At 45.8% G+C, this 22,726-nt stretch overlaps 1 protein-coding gene across 1 annotated transcript in view; it reads left to right on the top strand.

The window, feature by feature from the left end:
* The window catches only part of HMGA2 (high mobility group AT-hook 2), a 117,981-nt gene extending 95,647 nt beyond the window's left edge, over positions 1-22,334 (top strand). The window contains exon 5 of the mRNA XM_075428409.1: positions 20,463-22,334. Coding sequence (XP_075284524.1) covers positions 20,463-20,510 — 48 coding nt within the window. The 3' untranslated portion in view covers positions 20,511-22,334. The remainder of the gene's footprint in view (positions 1-20,462) is intronic.
* Positions 22,335-22,726: the final 392 nt, after the last annotated feature.

Genomic DNA, 22,726 nt, shown 5'->3' with positions numbered 1-22,726 from the left:
TCTAATAAGAGATATTTCCTCTCCCTGGTCTTGCTTACATCCTTCAACTGTTACGGCCACAATCAGGCTATTTCTACTACAGCTTGTTAATAAATCTGCCAGTGGGCACAAAGCCAGCCATCTCCTCCGTGGCACCTGAGAGATAGGGAGGCTTAAACCCTGCTGTGCAAAGGAGGCCGAATCCGGGAGGCAAAGGCTCTGGGAGGCTGCTCGTGTGGCGGTTTCCTCTGGTACGTAGCAGAGCTTATCCCCCCTGGGGCCAGGCGGGTAACAGGGTGGAGAGCTGGTCCTCTGCCCACAACCTCACCTGGCAGAAGCCATTGCTGCTGACGGCATGTGTGGTGCTGCTAGCTCTCCCATCTCCCTGGGCACTTACCCCTGTGAGTGTTTCATTTGTGTGGTTCCCTAGCACACGAGAGGAAGGAATGGCTGGGCTGGGGTGTGGGAGGACAAAGAGAGGACCAAGGTCTCCGTCTTCTGGTAGCAGAACAAAGTAATGACAGATTTAATTGATGATGAAATGATGTAGGCATTTGAACCTAAGCACCAAGGTTCCCTGTGTGCATCTTCCCGTCCCTTCTTCTTTCCCAAAGCGATGAGTCTGGTGGGGATGCCGTGGGGTGTTTCAGCTGCTGCTGCTGCACAGTGCCTCGGCAGCACCTCCGTGGTCAGAGACAGAGACACAGAGAGAAAAGGAGGCTGTTTGACATTCCCATTAGTAATGGAAACATTTGTATAGGAAATGAGGAGGCATGGAAGAATGCATGAAAGGAGAGAGAGGGCTGTTTAGAAATCCCCAGTCATCACAACATGGCTAGTGAAACTACCCTCTTTAAATTATTTGTGTGCCGTGTCTTCACTCAGAGAACATTTCTTGGTTTTTAATCCTTGGCCTGGGGGATGTTCAGTGGAATCATTGACTTATCTTTAACCCTTCGTGGTTTTAATAGGCCCTGCTCCCACGCTTATGCTAGCACAATATTGCAGTTTTGCTGGATGTGGGTGCATGGCAGAGAACAAAAATTATCACTGTGAACATGCGCTCATGACAGTGTCTTCCTGAGGCTGAAGGAAGGAGGAGGTAAAACAGCCTAATTCCTGGGACGATCAGGAACTTCATGCTGCTGGGTTTCGCTGAAGTCCCATTGCCTTTCTCCGTTTTCATTTTACACTACTGATTTTCCCTTTAAAGGAGGGACGTTGAGACTCAGAATTAACAATAAGAACATGAGCTCATGCAGGCTTCCTAATCTGAGCTGTCTAAGGAAATAGTGATAAATCGTGTAAACATGGGGACTACATGGAAGTTCATGGAGGATAATGTAAATCTTACACTACATTCAGAGGAATCTCTTCCTTTTCCATCTGTTTCCTTCAAAATATCCTCCCAGATGGCTTTACCATGTGGCAGTCTGGATTAAGTTAGAAATGTATCCTTTCTACATCAGTGGGGACTGTAAGAGGTTACAGTCGAGAACTGCTGGGTGATGGTTGAGCATGTTACCCCAGTCTGCCTTGGTAAAAAGGGACTTGGTAGCTCTTGGTCAGGTTTCACCCCTGAGTGCTGTGCCTTGAATATCAAAAAGATATCTGTGAGCGTTAGTTTACATCACCGTTGCTCTTGTTACCGCTGCTATTACCTATGCCTCTTGGGTTTCTCTCATTTTTAGAAATATAGGAACAGCAAGACCAGATAAAATTCTCATTTGATGAATAACAGCTCTGTTCCCATCACTGTTTCCCAGATTTTAAGCACCGTGCAGGGCTCCACCATGCTCTAAATCTCTTTATGGATATCTGCTATCCAGTTTAGGTCCATACAGATGCCTATATAAACTTCTGCAATATCTTTAATCATCCCCAGAGCTCTGAAGATTTACCATCACACAGACAGTAAATGCAACAGTAAAATCCCCTAGAAAGCTACACACCCATGTCATTAATACAAACGTGTAACTACTGTGGTCTATACACATCTTTGTGATGATCAGTGGCACTCTCACACTTCCTTGGGGAAATGAGGAAAAGATAGCCACCCTAACAGCATGACATCAGAAAGTTCAGCACCTTCACGTAAATATGGGCCTAAACCTTAAAAATGAGGCGCTCTTTTGAAATCTGCTCTGTTTCCAAAGAATGGACAGCCGGATTTTATAATCATGATGTAGTAATATTCTTACCGAGGTGTGCAAATAAATGAATAGAAATTTCTCCATTTCCTCATTTTTAAGCTATCTGTAGCAGCTGTAGCCTCAGCCATATGGAGGAGTTACACTCTTAAACAATACAAAGGAAATACAGATATTTTTAGGAAAACATCATGAAAGCTATCAAAGTTTTCTGGAAGCAGAACATGCTTTATTTTTATCATTTCTGGAGAGAAGAAATACTGTGAGTGGAGAACAGCCCCAGACCTGCTACAGGGCCCTCAGGCTCAGTGCTCTGCCTCCCACTACCACCAGACAGGGGACAATGCTTGTTTGAACTGGTCTGAGGTTTTGCATAAAAAGCTTTGTGATGAAATAACCTGTTTTTATTGAACCTTTTCCCCATAGATTTCCTTGGAATTTTTGTTTTTCCGAGGCTTCACAATATTGTGATCACTTGGGGACTGAGTTTTTTAAATCAAAACATTATTTGGTTGTGGGTTTTGAAGACTTCTGCTCTGCGAAATCCTTCAAATTTCTGCTTCTGAGTGTTCTGGAAACATTTTTCTGATTTGAAAACATCATTTTAACAAATGGATGAAAATGTCATGGGAAGTCTTGTGAAAAATGGCTCCAATTTGAAAATTATGTTTCATTGTTACCAGTTCTGCTGTTTATATTTCAAGCAACATGTGAGGATTGCTTGGTGTGAAATGAAAAAACCCAAAATTAGAATAATAACAAATTTGTGGACTGAAGCCAGAATCATTAAGAAATTAGACGGATGCCTGAACTGCAGGAATGGACCTGCCATTGCTCTGGGAGAGGTCTGAATTTGATTTTAAGGGCATCAGGAAAGTGTCTTGCTTTCTGTGTGGATGCAGTAGAGGGAGTCTCATGGAGGGTGCTGTGCTAACCTTCTGTCTCCTTCCAAGGTAAAATTACAGCAACTGCATGATGCAGTTTTCAGAGGAAGATGTATTCAGTCTTCTTTTACAATCAGTTTGTTGTGACAGGGAGTCTGAATTGTTTGTCTGATGATTAAAAAAAAAAAAGAGCACAGGTTTTCGAAATAAAAACAAAAAAGAATCTGGGGAAAATATAGAGGTTGCAATGACCAGTCCTATGAACAGATGAAGCACTAACCCATGCTGCAGAATGAGGGCTAAAAAAGGAGGTCAGGTGTTTCCGACAGCAAATAATTTGTTATTTATATGACACAACTTCTGAATAGACTGTGAATAATATAATTCAATGAGGCTACACCTAAATAAAAATGGGGGTACTGATAGACGAAAGGCTGGACATGAGCCGGCAATGTGCGCTGGCAGCCCAGAGGGCCAACCATATCCTGGGCTGCATCAAGAGAAGCGTGGCCAGCAGGTTGAGAGAGGTGATTCTGCCCCTCTACTCTGCTCTGGTGAGACCTCACCTGGGGTACTGCGTTCAGCTCTGGAGCCCTCAGCACAAGAAGGACATGGAACTGTTGGAGCGGGTCCAAAGGAGGGCTACAAAAATGATCCGAGGGCTGGAGCACCTCTCCTATGAGGACAGGCTGAGAGAGTTGGGCTTGTTCAGCCTGGAGAAGAGAAGACTGCGGGGAGACCTGATTGCAGCCTTTCAGTACTTAAAGGGAGCCTATAGGAAAGATGGGGACAATCTTTTTACAAGAGACAGCAGTGACAGGACGAGGGGTAATGGTTTTAAACTAAAACAGGGTAGGTTTAGGCTAGATATAAGGAAGAAATTCTTTACAACGAGGGTTGTGAAACACTGGAACGGGTTGCCCAGAGAGGTAGTGGAGGTCCCATCCCTGGAAACATTCAAGACCAGGTTGGACAGGGCTCTGAGCAACCTGATCTAGTTAGCGGTGTCCCTGCTCGCTGCAGGGGGGTTGGACTAGATGACCTCTAGGGGTCCCTTCCGACCCAAAACTTTCTATGATTCTATGATTCTATAAATACCCAAATCAGTGTAATATTCAGGTTTCCAAAGTTTTAAGTATTTGTAATTTTCATTTATTACGTATCTATGATAGTGTAACATTTTTGAGATGGCTGCTTCCAGAAATTTGTGTGTAAATAAATGAAACAAATAAGTTGAGATATGATGTGACCAGAAGGAAGGGGGCAAAAGGGAAAAATGACCTTCAAGACAGAAGTGTATTCAGATATTGAATCACTTTTTAAAGAGTCAAAAATCAGAAATACATACAGTGATCTGAAGATGTAGGCTGCTGCTCTGTGAGGCATTATTTTTTACATTTCATAGTTTCTTTTATTGATGGTGGTAGGTTCACATGCTTGCCTCTCAGTGCTGGGGTGACAGATACTTTGCTAGCAAGCAGAGTTCCATTCCACACACTACACACTGGAGCCTCGGGGTCGTCTACCACAAATGTATTTTATAAAAGTCACTTTTATGAAAAGTGCTGTTGCTCACAGCTCATTGCAATATGTTCTTCAACTGAACTGTTCCTACCAGTAATGAAAATACAGAAAGAGCTCACCCAGCATTTCCACCATTTCGTGGAGAATGCAGAGGAGACAGACTTGTTTTTTACAAAGGCAGTTAAACGTTGAAGTGTGCACCATAAACCACTGCTTCACTTCGGAGACGACAATGAGCTTTGTAATCCAGCCCTCAATCTTCTTGATTTACCTGGAGATATAGGGACAGCCCTCTTTCCCTGCAGGCAGCATTTGGGTGTTTAATAGAGAAAAGGACAAAAAGCCCGGCTCCCGACCTGCCCAATCTCTCTTGCAGTTGGTAGGTTCCGTTACTTCACTGCAGGAGCGAGGGGCACTGCCCAGGGGCTGCGCTGCCACAAGGTGCTGCCTACGCCAGGCTCCTCTCTTGTGTTGTTTGGGACTTACAAACCCTGTACAGCCTCTGCTAGGACTGGGGTTTTGGGCGGTGGTGGTGGGAGTGGAATGAGCTTTGCAGGGATAGCCTGCTTCTCATGCGACAGAGTGGCCACAGGAATTGTTCTGCAAGTAGGTCACCTGGGCAGCAGCCCCATTTCTCATCCCAGCAGTGCTCCAGCCTGCCAAGGGAGAAGGGTTCTCCATGTTGCTCGCTGAACCTGGGACACAGTGCAGGTAATGGTTTGGTGATTGAAGAGCCACTGAGTGAACAACCAGGAGGGAGGTGGTTTGTTTGAGTCCCAGCTTCACAGCAGCACCAGCCTCAGTGCAGAAAAGAAACAAGAAGAAACAGGATTTTGGATGGTCCCATCTGTTAAATTCAGAGGCATAGTTCAGTCAGGAAATGCTGGCTGAACGATGCATCCCCTTGCTTAGCATACCAGTGGCCAGCAAGGCAGGCCGAGGTGCCTGTCCCCATACACTGCCCAAGGAGCAGAGGTGCCCTGGTCAGTAGCATGCCAGGGGAGCCCCTTGCTTCCTTTGAAGCCATTAGCACTGGGCACTGCAGCGTGCAAGTCCCTTTTTAGGCAAGTCTCCTGGTGCCTTGGTTCCCCTTCTGCTAAAAATGAGGTGCTGACGCTCCCTTCTTGCGTAAGGGAGTTATGAGACTGCACACACTCGGGATTTGATGTGGCTAAAAAGGAATAGGATTTAGCAAGATGTTTTGATTCGTGACTTGTCAGGGACTGTCTGGGGGACTCAGAGCCTTGCCTGCTGCAAGGTGCTGTTTGGAGGTGGCATCTCCTTGTCAGCCAGGCTCTGAGTCAATCAAAGAGCAGGAGTGCCATGGCATAGCCCAACATAGGAGGAGCCTTCAGCTCCGAACCAGAGCAAAAAAAGGTTCTTTTGACTGTTCAAACATGCAACATTTAATTCTCTTGAGACAAGCCCTAGAGCAGGAGGCAGCTTTCTGAATGCAGCGCTGGTCACACATTTGCCCATTGAATACAGACATGCTCTCAGGTCACCACTCTTTCCCTGTGTGCTGGGCAAGACCTGTCCCTAAAAGCACATAGAAACGTTCAGGGACTACAGGTATTGAGACGCTGCAGTTGGTAGTAGAAGGCTGGAGGCCAAAGGGGTGAGGTAAAGTATTTCCCTACGTCAGCCGCGCTCCTCCTCGCTGTCTGCCTACCTCCTCATGCTGCGAAGCCTGAGACGGGCGGACGATGGCTGTGGGCAGGGTGCCTTCATGTGTGACCCCGTGGCTGTGGCCACAGAAGCTGTTCAGGGAGGTCCATCCGGTTCAGCACTTGGCTCCCATTTGACAAGAACAGAAATCTCAATGATAGCCAGAGGAGAAAGGGCTGTGATGTGTGCTTGGGAAACACCCTTGAGGAAGATGGCTGGGCAGGGAACAGTGTTTAAAAAAATGTCAATCAAGAGTAAATTAAACAGTGCTACTTTTGCATACGTATGCGATCTATTTTGGCCAAGATTTCCAAAAGTAACAAGAGTCTGTGCTGCTAACACTTGGGTATCTTACTTCGCAGACTTCAGGATTCTAGGCAGTACTTGGCTACACCCTGAAAATCTGGATTATTTTAAGATGTTTCCAGAATGATATCCAGAAGGTTGAAACTACTAGAGTGAACAGCCTCTGGACTTATAGCAACACAAATAATCAAAACGCTAATTAGCAAAGATGAGATGTGTCAGAGGGCTGTGCAGAAGGAAAGCGCTCTTCACAGAGAGCTTGGTTCCTGAGCTTCTCATAAAGGCTCTGCATCTTTCACAACTGGCGTCGTCGTTGCTCCTCCACACCCAGCCAAAGTCTATTTTCTGACGTAAATATTATTAATAGATACTCCAGGGCTGTAACCCAGCTCATTGCTGCACTGAAAAACATGGGACATGAATCTTCTATGTAACCACATCTAGAAATCGCTACTTCTTTGCCATGCCAGTTCAGGACTGTATAAATCCTGTTGCAAATTGTATGCTAAAAATGAGGTATGCTGCAATGGATGTGGAATAAGGTAAACACAATGAAAATCAGACTTAAGACCAATGAAAACACATTTTTTATCTGTTAAATAATTTGCTAAGGTGGTCAATTATAGTATTTGCATGCCAGAACTATGAAAAAAGATTTGTCTAGGGAAAAGAGCAGTATACTTGGCGCTTATTAGCTGATATACATCTTTAAACATGTTCTGGAAGGAAACAATAAGAAGCCAACATCGTATTTTGTTCTGGGGTTTCCATGACATCTGGGGAATTTTGTAAGGTCCCCTTGTTGCCCAAAGCAATAGTCTTGGAACAGAAGAATAGGAAGCATTTCATAGCTACTCTGTCAGTCACTGTGGGGCATTTGTGGAATTCAGTGAATTTAGTTCCTTGAAATCAGTGCTGCTATGCTACCCTGGGGTGATGCCTGGCCTCCCTGGGCAGCCTGTCAGCTTGTGGCACCTGTGCCAGATGCTAAGGCTGGGGTGGGTAGGCTGGACCGACGTGCCTCCTCCATTGCCACTCAGAGAGGACAGCTCAGACAAAGGATTCATAAAAGCACGAAATAAGATCGTGATAGACACTCTAAAACCATTTTCCCCGGTGGAGCTTCCCTCCCGTGTCACTACCATTGGTGCTCTCACTGTGCTGTCCCTTAGTGCTGTGATGGCCTGAAGCAACCCAGACAGGCTGCTGTCTGGGGGGGGCCATTCAGAGCTCATGGCCATCGGTTGCTCGTTGGATATTGTGAGCATGGTGCTGCTGTGTTTATAGACAGAGTAAAAAGTTTGGGAGTATCACAACATCTTAGTAGACTATGCAGTAGAGAATTATGCTCCTAGTTACTTCGCGTTGAAGGCTACGTGAGTACATACGTGGTTTTCAAACATCAGCGCAATGCCAAGCAGTGCATGAAGGACCTAAACCTTTGGGCAGTCCAGTTTCACAGATAGTTTCACAGAATAGTTTCACAGAATAGTAGGGGTTGGAAGGGACCTCTGTGGGTCATCTAGTCCAACCCTCCTGCCGAAGCAGGGTCACCTACAGCAAGCTGCACAGGACCTTGTCCAGGCGGGTCTTGAATACCTCCAGAGAAGGAGACTCCACAACCTCCCTGGGCAGCCTGTTCCAGTGCTCCGTCACCCTCAGAGGGAAGAAGTTCTTCCTCATGTTCAGACGGAACTTCCTGTGCTTCAGTTTGTGCCCATTGCCCCTTGTCCTGTCACTGGGCACCACTGAAAAGAGCTTGGCCCCATCCTCCTGACACCCACCCTTCAGATATTTGTAAGCATTTATAAGGTCCCCTCGCAGCCTTCTCTTCTTCAGGCTGAACAAGCCCAGCTCCCTCAGCCTCTCCTCGTAGGGGAGATGTTCCAGTCCTCTCATCATCCTTGTAGCCCTCCGCTGGACTCTCTCCAGTAGCTCTTCATCTTTCTTGAACTGGGGAGCCCAGAACTGGACAGAGTACTCCAGATGAGGCCTCACCAGGGCAGTGTAGAGGGGGAGCAGAACCTCCCTCGTCCTGCTGGCCACACTCTTCTTGATGCACTTCAGGATCCCATTGGCTTTCTTGGCAGCCAGGGCACACTGCTGGCTCATGCTTAACCTGTCGTCCAACAGGACACCCAGGTCCCTCTCCACAGAGCTGCTCTCCAGCAGGTCCACAGTGTTTGTAAGGGTCTTGAGTTCGTCTTTATAGGACCTGAATAAATGTGTTTTTCGCACACCGAGGAAGGAAAAAAGCCATTCAAAATGAATGCCTGACTGTTGGACATCATAGCGCTCACATCACCATAGCAAACTACCTCATGGATCCTGTTTCGTTGGGATCCCAATGCCGCAAATTTTAATTTCTTTATGAAGTCTGCTCCAGCAGATGGTGAGCGTCACCATGATGAAGTTCTGCTACTGATCCCATTGAAAACCGTTTCTGGAAGTGCCAGAATATTTTCAGAAAACTTTGGCCAAAATCTGGCTTTAGATATGCCTATTGGTTATCTAATAAAGGGATATAGTATCGCCAATGTACTTCTTGGTTTGCCTCTGCTCTGTCAATGTAGTCACATTGTTCAAGGACGATCTCTGATCTCAGGTTTGAAGAGTTATTTGCCACACAACAACCATGGGAAAAGAGAAGGAGAGAAAGAAAAAAATGAATCAGCCACATTCTGCCCGAATTCAGATCTCAGATTTCCCACATCCTGGTATTTAATTTCTCACAGAGTTACCAATGGTTGATCTCACGGCAGGATTAGTGGGAAGAAAAATGAGAGCTCCATTGAAACCAGACTTGAGTCTGGAAGGAAGGGACATGTGAGCTCTAGGACCCAGGAGATATCAGATTCAGGGCAGTGAATGGCTTCCACCCCCTTCCCTTCCCTGATTTGCATGCTTATTTTGAGGCAAAATCTGGAAACTGAAATCAGAATAGCAGGGAGACAGTTACAGTATGTTAGGCGGCTCGCCTATCACTTTAATGGTCTCCTGAGAACTGTGTTATATAGTGAGGCATTAACTGTAATTAATATTAGTATTTTTTTATGTTTGGGAAGAGGAGAATAGATTAACATTGAGGTATAAATTGCAGTAGATCTGTCTCAGTCCTAAAAGAAAACATGTTTTGAATACACGTTTCCACCAGGATACCTTTTCTGATTTGATTATAGAATATAGATGTGTTCAGCTGGAAAAAAATCCCCCATGAAAGATCCTATAATCCAAAGGAAATAATCACTATCAATTAAGTTGGACAGCCTCACTCCCTTTGAATCAGACTATCTTGGTTAGAGAATGAAAAAGCTTTGCCCTGTGGTAGCACTGATCACGGCGCAGATGGGGCTTGAAGAGTTGGGTTGCTACTCCATGCTGAAGAGGGCCATACTTTATCGTCCTTTCCATGAGACTATGTGGACATATTCAAGAAGTTGAAAAAAATCTTTAAATGCGTCGCTGTAAATCCTTTAGGAGTTGAACATATTAAGATGACAAGAAGACTGTGTCATTAAACCATAACTACCCTTTCTGGATTACCTGGTATTTGTAGATTTATTGGCAAGATGGCTTAAATTAAGGATATATTTTTAGCCTGCAGCATTACATAATAAAATAGCAGCAGAATTCTTTGCAGTAAAAAGGGGGAGGGGACGGGGGGAGGGAGAGTTTATTAAAACCAACACAAATTTCTCTGATTTTGCACTTTCGCCTGCACAAAGAGGTACTCCGTGGTTACACGATCAGTGAAGTTTGCAAGAAAAGCATTTCCATTAGCCCGCTTTGCTCAGGAGTCGTCGCCCTGCCTTTCGCTGCAGACCTGCTGTTTAGTCTGAAACTGAAAATTAAACCCAGAACTTCAGCTCTCAAAGTTAAATACTCTGCTTTACTGCCAGCACACAACCTCACCAGTGTCTGTGCGGTAAGATCTGTGATTAAACTCTTCAGACGTTTTTAAAAGCATTTTACAAGTCTGTTAAGCTTTAGTGTTTTTTGTTTTGTTTTGAGCTTTTTTAAAGAAAGAGATCGTTTAGGTGAGTCGTACCGCCCAGTCTCACGTGAACTCTGCGGAAACAGGCGGGAGAGCCCAGCTCACTGTCTTTCAGAGATACATTTCTCATTTCAGGGGGGCTTTTCTGAGCGCAGCCCGGGGAAGGTGGAGCCCTGCACGTTAAACCCTTTCCTTCAGAAACGAAGAAAAGGAAGGAAGAGGAAAACCGGGGGAGATGGAGGCAGAGCCCCCCATGGCCCCCGCTTGGCGGGCAGCAACATGGCGCAGGCTGGGCGTGTGGCCGCGAGCCCCTCGGCCACAGGGCTGGCGCTCGTAAAAATGTCACCGGTGCGCTTCCACTGTGAAAGGCTCTTTTATCTTCCCTTCCCGCAGTCCCTTGCCAGTGGGTACGCGGGGCCGGGCCCGGCGGCTGCTGCTCGGCCTTCCCGCATGGCTGGGCCCTAATGAGGTGTGTGCGGCTCTTGGCTGCAGGTTTTCAATCTCTTTCTTATTACTTCAAAGCCGCTGCTCCGAGGTTCAGACAAGTTTGATCACCTGGCAGAATCCCTCAGCTGGGATTCAAAAGGGAAGACACTTTATTTTATTATTTATCATTATAGATAGATTGCCATTCCCAAACCTCAGTTGCCAGTGGCTCCGTGGACCAAGCCATAATGCTTTTTGGAGTGATAAAGGGTTGGAGGGGAATAACTTCTGACAGTTGCTTCCTGTCTGTAATAAGCAGTTGTTGGGGGGGGGGGGGGGGGGGAGAATAGAAATCTAACAGGCCTGACTTAATTCTCCTTTTCATGTACTAAAATGGGGGGGAGTACAAGGTAAACTGTGGGTTTGACCTCCATTTCAAAGCCTCTCCTAGCATTCCTTTCCCGGTTCCATTCTGGGAGACCTTCACCCTAGTCCTTCCTCTGTCGCTTAGCAGAAAATATGCACAGAAATCGGCGCCGTTTCCAGTACCGCAGGGGCTCAGGAGGAACGCAGGCGCCCTCAGGTTTACCTGGGTGGACTCCAGTATCCTTTTGCCGTCTCCTCTGCCACAAGAAAGCAGAGCTAATGCAGTGACCCACAGTGTTTCAGTGGACTGTACAAGCCTAAGGATTTCTAAAGACTGGCGTCCACCTTTTTTTGCTCTTTCATCTGATTATGGACATACCTATTAGTGATTAGTAATAGAGCCTCTGCTTGCCTTACGCTTCAGCCTAGATTTTGGCTCTGGAGCGTGGTGTGCTGTGTGAATGCAGAGCAGTTTACCACTCCTCTGGTTTACAGCCTCCACAAGAGGTTTGTAAGAGCAGCTTCTCAAAGTTGGGGTTAGTCCAGCTCGGTTGTATATGTTTCTAACAGCACCACTGCCTTCTTTTCCTTAATATTTTATTTCCTTCCCACCAGAACTGTTTACATCTTGTAGGGCTGAAGCTCTCCAAGGCAGAATACGTCTCTGTCAGTGTTAGCACAGCGCCCAGGATTGCTTCAAGCACCATTTTCACTTTAGGTCTGTGCTTTGTGGACTTTAAATGGTGCTTCTTCTGGCTGGTACTGAGATTTTGCTGGAGATTTGCGCTCTCCTTTTAATTACATGGGGAACAGATTTTTTCAAAGTGTTTTGACCTGCTTGGGTCAAAAAGGCACTTGCTGTACTCAGATGCCAAAACACATTTAAGAAATCTGGCCTGACATAATTTAGACAGCTGAGTCTCAGTTTCAGAAGGCTTCAGCATCACAGGCTTCAGCACTGAGCAACCTGCTGCCTTGCAGAAACTTCATTGCTGAGTTGAGTTCAGGGCTGCTCTAAAATCCCTGGCAAAGCTGGGCACCTGGAGCTGAGGTTTGTTCAAGCCCTGTAGGAGATGTTGAGATGCAGAGCCTAGGGCAGGTACTTTTTATGGTATCTAAACGTCAGTCAGCCTGATTCCTGTCTCTGGAAGTTCTCAGCGTGAGCCCCCCTGGATTTAAGAATCCTGTGTCAGATAAGCCCTTTCTTTCAAAGTAGCCAGAGAGATTCACTATCACTCCATTATATCAAATAGTTCTCCCAGTGGGAGATAAGCTAGGAGATAGTGAAATGTTTTTGAATCCTCCTTGATCTAACAGGAAGAAGAGACTTGAATCTATGTCTAAAGAAGGCTGTTCTAACTTAAAGAGGAGTGTCCTGTCCTGTCCTGTCCTGAGGGGATCCTCCTGAGCTCTATGCTGGCCCCCTCCACTTTCTGAACCTGTTACTCAAGGACCAAAACTTGGCCAAGCCTTGCGGGACACTTCCTCCAGGGGAGGAGGGGGATCTGGAGGAGTGGCTTCTGGGTGTGCGAAGATGGGAGCTCTCTCTGACCCCTACCACTGGTGTTGGCCTGGACCATGCTCACCAGCAGCTGAATCCCAGCGCAGCCCCAATCACTCAATCCAAGTCTGAGTGACTTGGGTTTCTCATGTCTGCTCTAATGCCTGTGCTTTGCTTCTTGATTTTTGCCCTTCTCTTCAACTTGATCAGGAGCACATCTGGACCTACAACGTATTTCACTCCAGCCCCAGTTCCTCCTTCGACTTTTGACCTAGGGACTGATCCTATGATGTGCAGCTGTGCCATCGATGGTGGTGTGTCTGTGAGGACTTCTGAGTGCCTGCAAGGTGCTAAGTGGTGGTAAAGCATCCTTTCTCTGAGGTGCCCAGTGCCCTGACATGCCACACAGTGCATTTCAGTGAGTCTCTGGCTGAACTGACTCAGTGCAGAGCCGGTTTGCAACTTCTGCGGGGTGCAGTTTTCAAAATGCCTGCTCCCTTCCATCTTTTGGGAAGTGTGTGCATGTCTGGGCACTGCAGAGGCAAAGGCTGGGTTGAGGATCACAGCTGCACAACCTTCCGATACTCGCAACCAGATTTTCGCCAATGCAAAAAGTGCCTCGCTGTTCCTGTCTTATACATTCACATTTTCTCTTTCAGAACCTCACTCTGGCTGCCCCATGCTAGTTCACTTCCTCCAACAGCTGGGGATGTGGATTATCTAGTAAACTCCATGAGCAGCCTTTTTGCTGGTCAAGCAGTGTTGTTCCAGCAGTGAGAGGACACCCGTAATTTGCTTACTAACTATGCAGCTCGAAAGTCACAGGCTGATCACATGCAGGACATCATCAGTGTTTGGCTTTATTCTCTCTGCTCCCTTTCCATGCCTCACAGAATATTTGATTATTTATATAAAAGTGGAGTGACTTCAGCAGAATAAAGATGCGTCCTCTGTACACAACAGCTTCATGGGTAGGCTTCTTCCTAGAAGGTAGAAAACCCAGCTTGGATTATCTGCTTCAAATCAGAGAGCATAGGAATTTCAAAACAAGTCTGCTTGTGAGTTTCCAAACCAGTGCTATTGCATGCATGCACAGTCAAAGATGAGTCTTATTCTTGCTGTCTGTTGTGCATTGCTTTCCTGAGCGTGGAAACTTTGAGGACACCTCTGAGTCAAAATGTTCTATAAGAGCCTTGCCAGCCCTTAGACTGCTCCCAAGAGCATTAGGCTGCTCTGCAGATGCCCACCAGCATGCACTTGGCTATTGGGAAAGTTAAGTGGAAGCTCAGCAAGGCTACTTGCTGGTATCCGAATACTGGACTCATGCTATGGCCAAGTCTGTAGTCTTTTGAAGGCCAAGATCCTTAGGTGACACGGTGGACCATCAGAGGCAAAGTCCATAAGCACTTAGCTATTTAAAGCAAGAGTGTTGGTTTCTAGTCTTTAAATCTTAACCCAAAACTGCCCCATCTGCTGCCACCCCTCTATTTGTCTCTCTGTCTTTCATGTCATTTAAGTACCAAGAGTTTTGCTTCCTTGGGGCGACCTGCCCCCAGGACTGTCCCATACCTTAGTAAACTGCAGAAACAGCACTGGGAGAGGGCAAGCCATCTCAGAACTGCTCTGTAGGCAGAGGTTTTAACTGTGTGTTTAACCACCAGGCTAGAGAAGTTGTGCTCCTCCTTGCATGCTAGCAATGACTGCACAGAAATTGCTTTCTTGCAGGCTGGTTGACTCACCTGTATTCAGAGTTTCTCTGTTGAAAGAATGGCTTTAGATGGCCTGCTTAAAAACATATTTTAATAGAGCATTAAGAGGAGTTGTGTGGCCTTTCTGTATGCGGTCATGGTGATCTCTTCTGCCCGAATAAATCCTTTCATTGTGATGTGTGAAGTAAAAAGCTGCAACAATTTGAGCTCTGAATCCAGCTTCTCAAATCAAACTTTGCCTTACTGCTGGGTGACAGCTGTCGCTGCGCTCGCCAGTGTGCTTTGCAGGGGGTAAAGCAGCTTGAAGCAGCAGATCCTACCCTAAGCTTCACACAGAGCAAACCTACTCTGAGTGTCTGTTAGTGCTGTAAGAATTTCTGAAGCGGTTTGGTGCTCTGGCCATGGAGCAGTTGGAGTGGCACTGTGTCTCAGCTGGGCACAGCCCAGGCCCCTGTGCCTGCGACAGGAGACACTGGCTTCAGGGACTCCTCTGAGAATATTAGCTTGCATGCCAGGGGATTTCAGACAAGTTAACAGCAGACAATGGTCCACAGTTTGGAAGTTGCTCTTGTCAGCAGTTCTTTTGACATATCTATTCAAGCATACCCTCTCGGGCTTAGAAAGCAGGCAGCGAAATCTGTGCCAATAGCTAATACTTTGTTATAAAATAAAAGCTCTGACAAATTCAGAGGCTCCATGTGTAGCATTACTGTGATCTGTAGTTCATCTCACAAAACTGGTTGTAGTTTTTTAAATCTGTGGTTCAGATACTCATGAGTAGAAGGTGGAGAAAGTGAATTGCCAGCTGAATTGCCAGTGAGTTTCTCGAGGCAAAGACAGTTAACCTTGCAGTAGCTGCAAAGGAGCTTTGCCCCAGGGTGGCAGAACAGAACAAACATTTTTACCAAAATGTCAAACAGTTGCCCTGCAAACACCAGCAGCTGTCTCATTAGCTGGTTTTGTTGTGACCACCTTGTGGGGGTCTGCCGAAAAAGGGTTGCAGAGGACAAGGGAAGCCCGAACTAAGCATGTATGTTCTTGAGAACGTGAGGATGCTACTAGCTGCTTGTACTGCCGGAAAAGTAGCCCACACCAACCAAATGCGGGTCACCAAATGGAGGCCTCAGGCGGCGGGTAAAGCTGAATTTCACCCGCAAAGGTCGTCATGGGAAACAAGTCTCTTGGGACCAGTGGGTCACTCTGATCTGAGAAGACATTGTGGTTTAAAGATGGTCATTCGTGGCACAGCTCCATTCTGGATGGTGCCACCGCTGAGCTCTAGGAATGAGGTGCGTGTGCTGGTGGTTATCACTTCACATATTCCTGCAGCATACACTGGTTTGTTTTTCTGCAGTAGAGAACCTTCAAAAGCAGAGAAAGGAGCATTATAGCTCTGGAGAGGGTTAGTGGGTCCACACGTCTCGACACTGCTGTTCTGTGCCCTTTTAGGTGTCCCAGGGGATCACAGACATCCATGCAGAGCAGGCGGGCATGACACAGGAGACCCGCACCCTTCTGGGCTGGCTGCCAGATACCAGATGAGGTAGCCAGGGGATCTAAAACAGCCCCGGGTTCCCATCTTCAGGCAACCAGATTCCACAAAGGATATTATATTTTGAAATCGTGTGTTGGGCAAGCCCGAACAGGCATGCTGGCTGCAGATAGCACTTCTAAGCGAAGCCTGCTGTTCTGCTTCCTGGTCCTTTTTGTTACCTTCACCACTGTTAGATCAGGGCTAACAACAATAGTGCCAGCCGCCCGCAGAGCAGCCCTTTTGAGGGAAGATACCTGCTGTAACCCATTGGGAAACATCTGTCCTGTGTCTCCTGCTGGGATCTGACACCAGTGAGAGGCAAGGGGGCTGCGCTGGCAGGTCCCAGTCCGGCGTCTATGTCTGCCAGCCTCTTGTCAGTGGTACCGCTCAAGGAAAGACCCATTAAACATTGGTGCCCGTAGGAGCTGTGGAGAAAGCCTTCTTGCTGCTCTTTTTTGAAGCTCCACATCACTCCCAGTTTGGTAGGGCAGTTACAGCAATTAAGGGTGGAAACAGCTCAGGGTGCTGGCTTGCAGTTTGTCTTACAGTGTCGGGCTGTGACCTGTAGCAACTCAGGATAAACGTACCCATGCATAGGACAACCAGGGACAGGACGTGCCTTGTATAACTGTCTCTGTGGCGCATCCCGTGTCAGTCAGCCCCCGAGGATACATGCATGTGGGGCACACGGATGTGCAGGGAGCCGCCTGGGATGTTGTCTTCGCAACGGGGAGTGAAGCCCGAGCTATGCATCTGAGTATTTACCCTGCCCTTCAGGTGCGTGTCCTGTTCACCCTGAGCTCTGCGTGGCTGTGGATTCGCTGTTAGCCAGACCCGGGCCTGGTTAGTTTGAAGCTTTCTCAGGTTTCTCTTTGCAGTCTGCTAACCCAGCCTGTTGCGAGCTTGCTGCAGCAGAAAACAAATATCCAGGGGAGTAGCTGTTCAAGGCAAAACTGGGTCGATGAACGTTTACGCTCAATTAACACATGTCACCATTCTGTCTGCACAACTGCAGTAAATGCACCTAAAAAGTGAGAACAACCTGAATTAAGGCTGCCATGTAACGTGAAACCTTCGCTTCCCGGCTGCGCGCTTCCTGTGGTGGTGTTGCTGAATTTATGCTCTGCCTGGCTGTCACGCCCTGGCTGAGTGACTTGGGTTTCTCATGTCTGCTCTAATGGCTGTGCTTTGCTTCTTGATTTTTGCCCTTCTCTTCAACTTGATCAGGAGCACATCTGGACCTACAACGTATTTCACTCCAGCCCCAGTTCCTCCTTCGACTTTTGACCTAGGGACTGATCCTATGATGTGCAGCTGTGCCATCGATGGTGGTGTGTCTGTGAGGACTTCTGAGTGCCTGCAAGGTGCTAAGTGGTGGTAAAGCATCCTTTCTCTGAGGTGCCCAGTGCCCTGACATGCCACACAGTGCATTTCAGTGAGTCTCTGGCTGAACTGACTCAGTGCAGAGCCGGTTTGCAACTTCTGCGGGGTGCAGTTTTCAAAATGCCTGCTCCCTTCCATCTTTTGGGAAGTGTGTGCATGTCTGGGCACTGCAGAGGCAAAGGCTGGGTTGAGGATCACAGCTGCACAACCTTCCAATACTCGCAACCAGATTTTCGCCAATGCAAAAAGTCCCTCGCTGTTCCTGTCTTATACATTCACATTTTCTCTTTCAGAACCTCTGCTCGCTTCTTCCTTTGAGTCCCTCCATGCATATATGTCTGATTTGTATTATCCCTTTGTTTGAATTGTAAGCACTTCAGAATTGCGATTGTGTCTCCGTCTATGTCTTGACAAGGGACTTACATGATAGGTTGGCTTAAAACCACCCGTCTGTAACTGAGCTATCTTAGGCTTCTGCAAGAAATGAACTTAATGAAGGAAAGTTTTTGTTCTGCTGCACAACAGTCTGATCCCTTTGCCAGCTCTTCTTCATGAAAAAAAAAAGTCCTTCCCAAGAATGATGAGAATTTGAAGTCTGCCAGTCATACATTTTTTGATTAGTTTGTTATTTAAATATGGGGGGGGGGGGGGGGGGTAATTAGCTTGGTTTTTGGTTTCTTATCCTTCCAGATACTACAGATACACACATTTGCATATACATATGCAGATGAGAGAAACTCATCCTTGATTGTGTGAACATACGTATATAGATGAAGGAAGAGCTTCTCATTCATTTTCTCGGTCACTGCAGCAGGGCTACAAGGAAAAAAAATACTGTGAGATTCACAGGAAAAATCACTAGAGTGGGCAACTCTTTAACTAAAAATAGCTCTGTGTGGTCATCCTGGCTGACCTCTGAGGTATGTCCTTCCACATACTTTGCCTCTCCCCCGTCCTTCTTAATTCCGTGATCGGAAGTCCACCTTCATGGAGAATGAGTCCATCAGGTTTCAGTAGTCTCCTGACAAGCCAAGCATAAAACAAAGTGAGCTGCCGCTCCGTGCCCACGAGTGTGCAGCCATCTTCTGGGAAACGATGGCGAGAGGCTCAGGGCTGACCGCAGCGTTGCAAGGAATTGAGCGTGTGATCATCATCAAATACCAAAACACGTCTACCTGTATTATGTTAAGAGCACAGAACCCACAGTCATAATTTTCAGCTGAAATACTTGGCTTGCAGGCAAAGCCGGTGTTTGCCTTGTTCATCCCAAGTTCTGAATTACCAAGGCTCAAACCAACATATTTTGCACTGTCTCTACACGTGCAGCCCAAATTAGCCCTTTGTTAGGTGCCTGTAGACACCGTTTTTCTTCTTGACTGCAATGTTGTAACAGTTGCAGTCACATTCTGTGGGGGAGGGCAGCGGGGAGAATGCATTAGGCTTTAATGGGATCCGATGGAGTGCGAGCGTGGGTCCCCCCATGCTGCCAGCCATGGGCTAGAATTCGCTCCATCATTACTTGTGAGTCGGGGAGCATTTTCGTAGCAGCAGTGTGAATATAACCCTGCTACAAGTGGACATGAGTTGTTGGGAGGAAGAAATTGTTCATCCGCATGATAGATCGGTGTCTTCTGGAATTTAAATATTAATTGAAAAGTCAAGGTCAGAGGGCAGCTGACACTTGACTTCGCTCTCTTTCCTCCATCCGCGGCTTTGATCATGCTACATCTTTCTTTGTGCCTGGTGCTCGGGAGAGTACCTCAGGGTCATGGCCTGTTTCCTAGTCAAGAGGTAAAAACCTCCTGGCTGAAATATCTGAGGCCTGAGCTTTAGTGGGGGGTGGGGGCATGAAGGGAGAGGGGGGGAGGGTTTGCTTCATGCTTTTCACATTTCCCACATAACCCAAAGCAGACTAAACAAAACCAGTGTGAAATCTCATGGCTTGATGCTGCTGTGGTTATATTTTTTAAGCTGTCGTCCATTCATTTATACCTATGTTTATTCCCTGGATTTACAGCTTTTTTTTTCCCAGCCTTTTCTTGCGGGGGGTGTGGTGGTGGTGGTGGTGGTGAAACCTTTTGAAAGGGCATTGCAGCGAGCAGTGGCCTGTGATTAAAGCCCAGTGTTTTTCCTTGATGCCGCTCCTCCGCAGCAGTGTCACACATGGTAGCATTTAGGAGCCCTTCACAGCTGAGGTGTTTCAAACACTAATGAATGGAAGTTTGGTCATATAACGCAGGCGAGCTTTAAGGCATGCTTTGCTGAATGGTGTACTGTAGTGGCCTGGGAAAGGAAGAGAGTTATAAATTGTGTCAGTTAGCCACCCAGACAAAATGAAGCCATGTGGAAAATCAAATCTATTAAAGTATGAAGGCTGTTATAAGCTCTTTTAAGCTGGTCATTCTTAAAAGGTCTCAGTTGGCTGAGGGGGTAAATTCCTGTTCTTCCTAGATCTTTTTCACGTGCTGTCTCAGGGCATGATGTGCAGCATTTGATAAAAAACAACTTTTCACTGGCAGACCCTTTTATCAGACATGTTTATTGCCCCCAGTTTACTGCCCATGTCCTGAAAGGTGCTGTGTGTTTGTTAACGAAACGATGTAAGAGCATTGCATTCGGGCAGGCTTGTGGAAGTCAAGCGTGGAGGCAGCAGTGGGCCGGAGAAGGACAGCCGATGGGGAGAAGAGAGTTTCTCAGAGCACCCACTTAACATTGGATACCTGCTCAAAATGCTTTCCATTTTCTAGCAGCCCATGTCTGCTGGCCGTGAGAGGGCCGTGAGAGAGCACGGCACAAATGAACTTTTTCGTGGCACGCCCTGGGTTAGGAGGAAAGCCCGGCAAACCAAAATGGGGTGACTGGAGAGCAGGAGACCTTCCCTTCCTCCCCAAGGTGGCTTCTTGAGATTGAATTGAGATTCTTGAGAGGGCATTTTCTTAGCTCAGGAGCTAATTGTCAGCCACGTGAGAAAAGAGTGAGGTGGCAGCCCAAGACACATGGTCGCCACAGTATTTATTTTTTCCGTTTATGTGTTCTAGGAAGAGACTGAAGAAACGTCCTCACAAGAGTCTGCAGAGGAAGACTAGGAGACCGCACCATGCAATTTCTACCTCATCAGCAGCTGGGTCTTTTGAAGGGAGAAGACACTGCCTTGACCACTTATTTTCTATTGCCATGGTCTTTCCACTTTTGCCTGGGGGGAAAAAAAAAATCGCATGACCTTAAAAAGGATTTGACTAATCATCTTCTTTGTAATCCCTTCACAGTCCCAGGTTTAGTGAAAAACTGCTGTAACACAAAGGGGACACAGATTAATGATGCAACTTTTAATTACTGTTTTCTTTTTTCTTAACCTACTAATAGTTTGTTTGAGCTGCTAAGTAAGGGTAAATGGGTCAAGAAGAGCTCCGAATCAGGTTTAAGTCATTTACTGCACTGCATATAAACAAGAAACTTGTAATATAGTCATTATAATGGGCATTGAAATGGGAAAGGCTGGGTGTGTAACACTAAAGCCTTGCAACACTTCCAGCAACCCACTCCCTACTTAGTGAACTCCCTGTTTTAGAACACCAAAGATAAGGGATGGATACTACTCTTTTTTTTTTGTAACCTTCTTGTAGACTTGTACTTGATTTTTTTTTTTTAAGACTTACTGTTATTTCAGGAAAAAAATTGAAAGCTGATCTTTCACGTCATTCAGCTGGTAATCAGAAGAAAGAAATCAACACAAAAAGGTACTTTCATTTTGCAAAAGGGAAGAAAGACAAAGATACGTTGTATAGTTATAGATACAAACATATCAGCAGAAGCAGTAGTAAACAGGGTGAACAACCCTCATCTTCTGGACGATAAGAGGCCAGACGGAGTTGGCTTTCTGTAGAGCCAGGCATTCTCTATGGAAACAAAAATGGCTGACACCAAACACTCTTATGCCATTAATGACTAAGCCTTTATCAAGAAAAGTATTTTAAAACATGCAGAAAGGTACCTCAAAATTAACCATGAATTTATCTGAACAAAAATAATCCATATGTTTTGCTTAGTTTTGTCTAATTCTACTCGTCCCATACCAGTATTTCAAAAGAATTGAATCTCTCCACATTACTCATCAGTCACGATGTAAGAACCAACACCACGTACCTCAGCTAAGCTCGTGTATGACTTTAAGCAATGTATTTTGACATAGGATGGTTCGCTGAGCACCTCTGGGCCAGTGGCATTTCTCCATCTTTTCATTCAAAGCAGCACTTTTAGCACCAGATGCAATATTACCCCACTATTCAATACTACCTCTGATTTTTACAATTAACTCAACAGACTGATAAATACATGCTGCTATACACATTAAATGCAGGAATTTTTTACTGGGTAGGTAATCGTGAGTATCTGCATTTTCCCCTTGTTTCTGCTTCAACACTTAATTGCAGTTAAGGAAGCAATATCTTTATTGTGTTTTGGCATGACTATGTATTTTTCTTTCTCTTGGTTTGTTTTGGTTTTTGGTTTTTTTTTAATGTACTTACCCTATTCTCTGCTAGACTTCTGTGTAATGTACTGTTAACTTGAATATATTTTTGTACTGAATTGCTGATAGGTTTGTGAGGATAATTTTCTTCAGTGACACTACATGACAGAAAAAAAATTAGCTGTAATGTTTAAATATTACTGTCCAAGTTTGTACCTCAAATGAATTGTTTAAAGAAATGGACTAATTGATTGACAAAGACCTACCTCCAGACTTTAAATGGAATGAACTTGTTACTTTCAGCGTTAGTTTTGAGTCGTTTGAAACAGGACTGCAACTAATCCCTAATTCAAAACTATTTTTGTAAAATAACTTGTGGAAAATGAACACATTTTAAATTACTTTCGTATTAAAAAAAAAAAAAAAAACGAACAAAAAAAAACCTTCAAAGAAACTTGAAGCTTTGTAGGTGGGAAGCAACAAGCTCAGCTTTTGCATAATGCAATCACAAATATGTGTTTTAAAAAAATAATTAGTAGATTGTAAGAAAATACTTGACAAGTATTTTCGTGTATTTTACACAAATGTGATTTTGTAATATGTTTCAGCCAGATTTATTTTAAATGCTTCTTATGTAGAGGTTTTTTATTCTCCTCTCTCTCACTTTTGTTGTTCTTTCCCTCTCTCTGTCCTCCCATTTTGTTTTCTCTATTTCTATTTTGTTTCCCTTCTTCCTCTCTTTCCTAGTCAGTACTTCGTACCATTGTATTAATAACTGGGCCAGGGGTAGTTTCTCAGGAAGGCGTCTGTTGGTATGGCTTCAATACCGAGCCA

The sequence above is a fragment of the Opisthocomus hoazin genome, chromosome 8 (assembly GCF_030867145.1).
Source record: "Opisthocomus hoazin isolate bOpiHoa1 chromosome 8, bOpiHoa1.hap1, whole genome shotgun sequence".
Classification (NCBI taxonomy): Eukaryota; Metazoa; Chordata; class Aves; order Opisthocomiformes; family Opisthocomidae; genus Opisthocomus; species Opisthocomus hoazin.
Note: the sequence above shows the minus strand (reverse complement) of the source record. Positions and strands in the feature narration are given on the sequence as shown.